This window comes from Dendrobium catenatum, unplaced genomic scaffold (assembly GCF_001605985.2).
Source record: "Dendrobium catenatum unplaced genomic scaffold, ASM160598v2 fragScaff_scaffold_542, whole genome shotgun sequence".
Lineage (NCBI taxonomy): Eukaryota > Viridiplantae > Streptophyta > Magnoliopsida > Asparagales > Orchidaceae > Dendrobium > Dendrobium catenatum.
In genome coordinates, this window is record NW_021319004.1 from 5,425,359 (window position 1) to 5,434,243 (window position 8,885).

Here is an 8,885-nt window from a genome sequence, read left to right on the forward strand (position 1 = left end):
TCCTCGAGTTGATTGGCGGGTCGATTTCTCACCTTACTGGACGGTCCGTTCGAGGTTTCGGGGTACTGGAGCCTCGGCTATTTACTGAGTCCTCTATTTATTGTATTTCTCATTTTCTTTGTTCTCCATTGACTGTGTAACCTTCTTCTTATTTATTCAATATATTATCTTTTTGAAAAAAAAAATATGGACTATATGTTGAGATATTTTGGATTTTGATTCAAATTACCAAGATGTACATCTTAAAAAACGTATAAATAGAACTTCATTCTCAACATGATGGGGAGAAAAAAGAAAGAGTGAACTAGAGAGCTCTCTTATTTTCTTAGCCATTACCGTCAATGACTACTACTAGCTATTGCCACCGACAATCATCATTATCGTCTCCAATCATCATCAGTAATCTCCACCATCTCTAAAATTCAAACAATATTTAACCATGTTGTTTCTATATTGTGAAAATCAAGCCTTTTGTTAGTTTTTCCATCCGTAAACACTTGATTTTTGTTAAAACCTATAAGAAAGATTAAACATCTTATTCACAAATAATCATCTTTTTCTTCAACTCAAAGAAATAATAATTCATGAATTTTTCATATATGGTGAATTTTTCATTTGGGTCCGATCCCGTTGTTTTTTTTCCCTTTTTAGATTTTTCATGTAACTTTTTTTATCTTACTATTTTTATTTGTATGTGCTGAATTTTTATATAATAGTGAGATGTAAAATATATAATTTATGAACTCAAATTTTCTAGCAGGTATTATATATTATGATAAAAAATATAGGAGGTTAATCTTTAAAATCTTTAAATATATTTAAAAATCTAATATAATTAATAATATCATGTATATCATCTATGTCAGTATAATATACTATCTACAGAGCGGTCTTACGATGGAACGTTACAATACCCTAGCTCTACGCTCGTACATCTTTCGTGGAAAGGACAAAAAAAAAAATAATAATTAAAGAATTAATAATTAATAGCCATTTATTAAGAGCTGCCTGCATTAGATATTTGTCTCTTTTACGCGCAACGGCCCCCTCTCCGCGGATTCACTGCATAGGCCCACCGCGCCGCCACGGCGAGATATTAGACCACATTTTAATCGCATCTCAAGAACGGCAGCTAGGTGCCACGTGTCGGTTTCCCTTCGGTACAATCTCCCGGTTCTTGCCTTCGTTTGACTTCCGCTTTTGTGTCTCCACCCCCTTAACTTTTTTCTTCGCTGGATTCCACGCTCCAATAACACCCTTCCGTTTCAACTTCTACAAAGTCAATCAATTACCATAGTGTCAACCCTCCAAAGTTAATTTCAGAGCATTTCATGTTTTAAATGGAATCCTTTTTCCCCCATCCTCTCCCTCCCACTGTCTCCAAAGTCAACTCTTCTCTATTCTTCCATACCTTCCCTTCGTCTTCACACTTTTCCCTTACCTCCTTTCCTTCTTTCTTCTTATCTTTTTCAATTCCCCTGTTCTCGTCCAACTCGCTCTCCTCCTCCATGGGCAACGGCTTGGCAAAGCTGACCCACTGCTTCTACCCAGCCGCCTGCGCCGCCACACCGTCGGCTTCGGAGCCTCACGACGAAGGTCTCGGGCACTCCTTCTGCTACGTCCGCCCCGACCTCTGCCTCTTGCCTTCCTCCTCCAACGACGATCCCACCATCTTCCACTCCATCTCTGGCGCCGCTGTCAGCGCAAACGCCGCCACCGCGCTCTCCACCGACCCCTCCTCCATCACTACCGCCTCCTCCTTCGCTTCCGCAGCCGCCTTCGAAAGCTCCACCTCCTTCTTCTCCGTTCCCCTTCAACCCGTTCCCCGCTTCTCCGGTCCCCTCTCCGACCGTGGCTTCCTCTCCGGCCCCATCGAGCGTTCTTTCCTTTCCGGCCCCCTCGACAAACCCGCCCATACCACCCTCCGTCGCTCCCGCTACTCCGCCTCTTCGCTCCTCCGCCGCATCTCCCGAGCCATCGGTGCAGCCCCTCGAGTATCCACCGTCGCTCCCAAGGACTCCGACTCCGTCGACACCAGCAGCAGCGTCGAGGACGCCTCTGCCTCCACCGGCGAGCCGGACAGCCATTGGGCCCAGGGAAAAGCAGGCGAAGACCGCGTTCACGTGGTCGTGTCCCGCGGCTGGGTCTTCGTCGGCATCTACGATGGCTTCAACGGCCCAGACGCCACCGACTACCTCCTATCCAATCTCTACCCCGCCATCAAGCGCGAGCTCAACGGCTTGCTTTGCGTAGAAAGCCGCGAATTTTCCGATGATTGCTTCCAACTCAATGGTAAAAAAGGGAACATTTTGGAAGTAGAACATGCCCAAATTCTAAAGGCTCTTTCTCGTGCTCTGAGGAAAACAGAGGATAAGTATTTGGAGGTAGCCGACAAAATGATGGCCGAGAATCCCGAGCTTGCGCTGATGGGTTCTTGCGTGCTTGTAATGCTGATGAGAGGTAAAGATGTGTATTTGATGAACGTTGGAGATAGCCGAGCAGTTTTAGCGAGGACTAGCTCTGAAGAAGAGGGAATCATCATTGACGATGCTTTGAATGATTATGGAGAAAGGATGGTTGATCTGCGTACTTTGTCTGCTCTGCAACTTACTATGGATCATAGCACTTGTGTTGAACATGTAATGATCAGTTCTTCTCTTTTCTTTTTAGTAAGTTCTTGCTTCATCTAAATGATATTGGTTATTTTATTTGTGATTCAGGAAGTTCGCAGAATAAAGAAAGAACATCAAGACGATGCTTCAGCCATTGCTAATGATCGTGTGAAGGGTTATCTGAAAGTTACAAGAGCCTTTGGCGCCGGATTTCTGAAACAGGTAAGCTTAGTTTTGTTTCAGACTTTCAGTACTAGTGATTCTTTGAAGAATGCGTTTACTCTTATCTGCTATGATTTACAGCTCATATGTTTTAACATATCATTTAACAGGGATTGGATTAACCCCCCCCCCCCCACCCCCAAACCAAAAAAAAAAAAAAAAAAAAAAAAAAAAAATGCAAAAAAAAAAAAAAAAAAAGGATTGGATTCCCTGTAGGTTACTATAAAGAAATTTAGGGGCTATTTGATTGACTCAAAAACATTAAAGGAATATAGTGTAAAAAAATAGTTAAAAAGGAATACTTTGGAGTTAATTGAATGATTGAATGTAAAAGGGATGCATGAGATCATTTTTTATGTTTGGTTTGAATTAAAAATAAATGGAATGTAGTAAAAAGGTTGTAGCAGGGGTGGATGGCAGCGGCCGGCGGGTGGCCGTCAGTGGTCAGCAGGCGGCGGCGGCCTGTGGTGGTCAGCAGTTGATAGGTGGCTGTCGGGTGGATGGCGGTGGTCGGTAGGAGACAGCGGAGGTGGCGGCCAATGTTGGTGAGTTTAAGATGTATTTGGAGATCGCCCAAATCTGAGGATTCCAAATACACTAGATTTGAACTAGATGATGAATTCCATTTACTCTAAATTTTACTCTGTGTTCCTTGTAGTTCAATCCAAATATCAATATTTTCAAAACTCCTATATTCGGAATACTTTACACCACTAATACAACAAACCAAACGGCCCTAATTCACCTTTGGTTGCTTGAGGTTAACAATTAGATCTGCAGTTTAATTTCAATGGCTTATCCCTGAAGTAAAGGATTTAGATTTAGCTTCATGTTGATGGAGGAATAAGGATTTTCCTTTGTTTAAGTTGATGGTAGGATTAAACAATTTGGTGGAGTGACTTGCACTAAATTGTTTGCTTAGAGAATGTTTTGGAAGGCAAGGAAGGTTGAACAGCTTCCTGGAGAACTTTTTCCTTTCAAATTATTGCTTTGATTGTCAAAGATTTATATTTAACTTCAATAGTTTTAATGATTGTGCTAAGATGCACATAGAGAGTGAAATAGTCTCATATAGAAAGTGAAATAAGCATATGGATTTATCAATTAATGAATTAGGCTCAACTTGAGCCTTCAGTGTTCCACTCTTCTAACATAAAAAGCTTTGATAGTATTTTCTTTGCAATAAAATAAGCCCTTATTCTCACTTCCTAATTTTTGTTTTCCTCAGCCTAAATGGAATGATGCTCTTCTCAAAATGTTCAGAATAGACTATATTGGCACTTCTCCATACATAACATGCAATCCATCTCTATATCACTACAAGCTCAGCGCAAGAGATAAATTCTTGATATTATCCTCTGATGGTCTCTACCAGTACTTGACCAATGATGAGGTAGTCACAGAAGTAGACCTGTTCATTTCAACAACTCCTGAAGGTGATCCTGCACAGCATCTTGTTGAAGAAGTCCTCTTTCGTGCTGCAAAGAAAGCAGGTAAACTAGTTTTTTATTGAAATAGTAACAATTAATTGAAAAACTTGAGACTTAGGTTTCGTTTGGGACGGCTTTCTTAATGCATCTTAAAAAATCTTTTCAGTACAAAAATTAATTTTTTTCTATTAGAAAGTTGCTTTAAGAAGCAGTAAGAAAGTCGTCCCAAACGAAGCCTTAGTCTGAACTATTGGGACGGCTTTCTTACTGCTTCTTAAAGCAGCTTTCTAGTACATAATTTAAATTTTTTGTATTAAAAAGTTGCTTTTAAAAGTAGTAAAAAAATCGTCTCAAACTAAGCCTTAGTCTGAACTATTGGGAAGGAAATGAAAAAGAAGCTTATAATTTTTTGCTTGCAGGGATGGACTTCCATGAATTGCTTGAGATACCGCAAGGGGATCGAAGGCGATATCATGATGATGTTTCAGTAATTGTGATCTCCTTGGAGGGAAAAATATGGAGGTCTTTTGTGTAAATAAATATATTAGTAAGTGAACAAGTGTAGAGTTTTACAGATGATCTTGAGCTTATTCTTCATTCTTTTCATTATTGAGGCAACTCTGGCTACCAGATAAGCTCAGAGAAAGACAAGATTGACTTTACTGTAAAGTTGGAAATTAAGTTATTCAATTCAATTATTATAGTTCAAAGACAATGTAATCTATCATTCTAAACGAATACATAATTTTATTTATTTTTCAATTCATGATTTATTGTTGATTAGCTAGTCTTTCTCTGATCTCTTAGCAACTTTATTAGAGATTTTTTTACAATGTAGAATCAACTTTAATCTTGTAGTAGTATCAGTAAGGCCGCGGCAGCAACAACAACAACAAGAAGCCTTTGTCCCGTTACGTGGGGTTGGCTACATGAATCATTTTTTTTCATTGTGTCATGTTAGAAGTCAAATTCTCATGTAAATTTGACAAAGAAAGATCATTTCTAATATTTTCTAACCAAGTTTTTTAGGTCTACATCTATCTTTTTTAAGGTTAGTTAAATCTATTACCTCTACTTTCCTAATCGGGTCATCGGGAGGCCATCGTTTTATGTGACCAAACCATCTAAGGCGACTCTCTCTAATCTTATCTTCCATTGGAGCTATTCCAACATTTTCACGTATATACTCATTTCGTATTCTATCTCTAAGGGTAAAGCCACTCATCTATCTGGGCATCCTCATCTCTGCAACACTTAACTTAGTATTATGCTTCTCTTTTAATGGCCAACATTTGGCACCATAAAGCATTGCAGGTCTCACCACCATCTTATAGAATTTTCCCTTAAGTTTGAGGGGGACTTTTCTATCACACAACAAGCCCGATGCATTCGTTCACTTCAACCATCCAACTTGAATTCTACTGATAATATCCCCATCTATTTCACCATCACTCTGACCAATAGATCCAAGATATCTAAAACATGTATACTTATTAATGACTAGATCGCCCAAAGTCACAATCCCCGCATTAGATCCATTACTACTAAAATTACACTCTATATATATTCTGTTTTAGATGTACTCGAGCAAAAAACTTTAAACTCGAAGATTGACTTTCATAATTTAAGTTTACCTTCAACTCCCTCTCTTGTCTTATCAACAAGAAGAATATCATCAGCAAAAAACATACACAAAGGTACATCCTCATGCAAATGTCTAGTGAAAACATCCATGACTAAAGCAAAAAGATATGGGCTTAAGGCTGATCCTTGATGTAATCCAACCAAAATAGAAAAATACTTATCAAACCACCTTATGTTTGAACATAAGTAATAGCTCCTGCAACAGTAGAGCTATTATTGCACTCTTTCTGTGATTGATATGTCTATTATTACCAATTAGTTAAGAAAGCTTGTATTAACTTCAAACGATGCTTCACAAGCAATCATAGGGTCACAATAATATTTCATGTGAAAATCTAGAAAGAGAAAAAAAAATCTGAGGTCTTGCGTAATTCTCCCTCCCTCTCATGAAATGAGGGGGGACTAAACAACTCACAATTGGCGAGCTATTGAAGAAAAACAGCACAATCTTTCTCCTAAAATGAGTTGATTAGGAGATCAATCACCTCGGTGATGTAGCTATCAATCAAGCTAATTTGGAAGCTCAGAAGAGGACTCTTGGGAGAATTTATGTGGCAGCTGAGAAGATCCCAAACCAGGAACACTTTGAGGACGAGAAGAAAGCTAGGGAATTGATTGAGGTGACTGGAAGCGGCAAAGAAATCATGTTAGTTCATCTTCAACCAACGGTGATATTTCATCCGCCATTTACTCCATTCAAATGCTAAATTATATGTCAAAATTTTGGAGGTGAACAGTGCAACTCCAATATTTACGTCGCACTGTTCACTGATGCCAATTTTGTTATAGAAAATAAATATAAAAAAATGAGAAAGAATATATACAATTTTTTTTTGTTAAGAAATGGAGTTCAATCTGTTGGAGTCTTGGAGATAAATTACTGTATTTTGGAGTGTTATTGTATTTTAAAGTGTAAAATGAAAAATTATTTTGTGCGGTGCCTGGACGCCAATCCGGGTGCGCCACGTCACCCATGTGGTGGGCCTGGATTGATGTCTGAACGTGTTCAGAGATCGCACTGAATAATCTCTCTGGAAAATGAGTTTTTCGGTTGGAGATGCCATTTGTAGGAACTTTTATTAGGTCAGGACACCTGACGTAGCTCTACATCCGGACCCCAATAAAATGTCGCCACATGCTCTTGCTCTTTACCGCGCGACCCGACGTCCGGACCCAGGCCGGAATCCGGTATTGCTATGTTCGTGTATTGCTAGGTATTGTTAGGTATTGCTCGGTATTGCTTGGCAATAGCGAGAAATATCTCTCTTTCAAGACCAATACCAAGAATACCGAGCAATACTTAGCAAAACCGGGGTATTGCTCGGTATTGTTAGGTATTGACCTTGACAGAATGATATTTCTCATTACCGAGCAATACCGAGCAATACCTAGCAATACACTGGTCTGCACAAATCAGCTAATATATAGCAATACCGGGTTCCAGTCCGGGCCGGGTCGTCGGGCCGTGGGGTAAAGAATAAGAGCACATGACGATATTTTATTGACGTCCGGATGTAGAGCTATATCAGGTGTCCTTACCTAATAAAAATTCCCTTTGTAAACAATAAATGATGGAGGATCTTTGAAAACTGTAGATTAGCTATTATTTATTAAGGAGTTGAAGAATGGGTGAAGGGATTTGAATTCAAATCAAAAGTAAATGCGATGGGAGTAGTTGAGTTTGAGTAAATATAAATAAATATGAATTCAACTTCAAATTTAATGTGATGTGTCATGGAACTAATTGGATGTCACAAGTGTGAGAGCATAGATACTAATTAAGTATATGGCAATAAATATTATCCAAATAATATATTATCGCAAAATAATGTATTTATTTGTGTATATTATGCATTTATACTATTATATTCAATGATGAATATATCTTCTTGTCATTCTTATTTCTTTATGATAAGGTTTTGGTATTAGATTTTAACTTTGTATGAGTTAATTTATTCTAATTCTTAAAAATATAGTTAAAAAAAGTTCTAATATAATGATTTCTAAATCTCCAATTAGGAGTGCAAGTGAATCAAATCAACTCGTGAGTTGGCTCGAGCTTGGGTCGATAAATGACTTGTAAGCTAGGCTTGATAAGCTAACAAGCCTAGTTTGAGCCAGTCTTGGCTCAACTCGTTAGTTCTCAAATTAGCTCATTTAAAATTTATTAAAATAAAACAATAAATTATATTAGAATTCAAGAGTTTACCTATAAAAAATATTAAATATTATATATCACTTTTTTATTTGAAGGACTATTTGTTATTTATTTTTTATTTTTTAATTTTTTATTGTTTTATTATAATAATTATTTGAATCATAATTAATTTATCTTTTTTATTATAAGCTAGCTCATGAGTCTACTCAAAATCATAGAATTAGTCTTGAGCTAATGGTTTTTTTCTTTTGCTAAAATTCATGGAGGGGCCTACATGTTAATAAAAATAAAATCTTTATAAGTACTTAAGGGATCAATAGCTATCTAAAAATAAAGCATTTGAAGCAAAACCTAATAAGCCTATGATCCAACTAATACAACAATAAAACAAACACAAATAAAAACAAGAAAACCACAAAGAGTCAACAAGTAGCCCAACTGAGAAAAACTAGCACAAGGTAGGAGAGACATTAAAATCTACATGAACATCTGAACACAGCCCACAACCCCAAGAGAACCTCCAACATCAAGTTCCCGGCAAGCACCTAGATAAACAATAAGGCAATAGAAGCAGGAAAACAACAATAGGGAAAAGGCAAGGAATCCACAACAACAACCTTCCAACCACAACAAACCTAACCATCTACAAACAAACAGAGGAAAGGGCTCAACCAACCAACGGAGAATGAGCTAAAGCTTGATCAATTAATCAAGCTCAACTTAGGGTTCACTTGAGTTCGACTTGGTTCAACTCAACTCGACTCATTTACATCCCTATTCTCAATAATTTGAATGTTTATAATTAAGGAGGTTGATAAC

The 8,885-nt window shown here is 37.9% G+C and overlaps 1 protein-coding gene across 1 annotated transcript; it reads left to right on the top strand.

Annotated features, from left to right (window-relative positions):
- Positions 1-1,239: 1,239 nt before the first annotated feature.
- LOC110093956 (probable protein phosphatase 2C 23) lies at positions 1,240-5,030 on the top strand. Its single transcript, XM_020819029.2, has 4 exons — positions 1,240-2,639; positions 2,721-2,834; positions 4,063-4,327; positions 4,684-5,030. Exons 1-4 carry the CDS (start codon positions 1,341-1,343, stop codon positions 4,797-4,799), a joined length of 1,794 nt encoding a protein of 597 aa, XP_020674688.1. The 5' UTR covers positions 1,240-1,340; the 3' UTR covers positions 4,800-5,030.
- Positions 5,031-8,885: the final 3,855 nt, after the last annotated feature.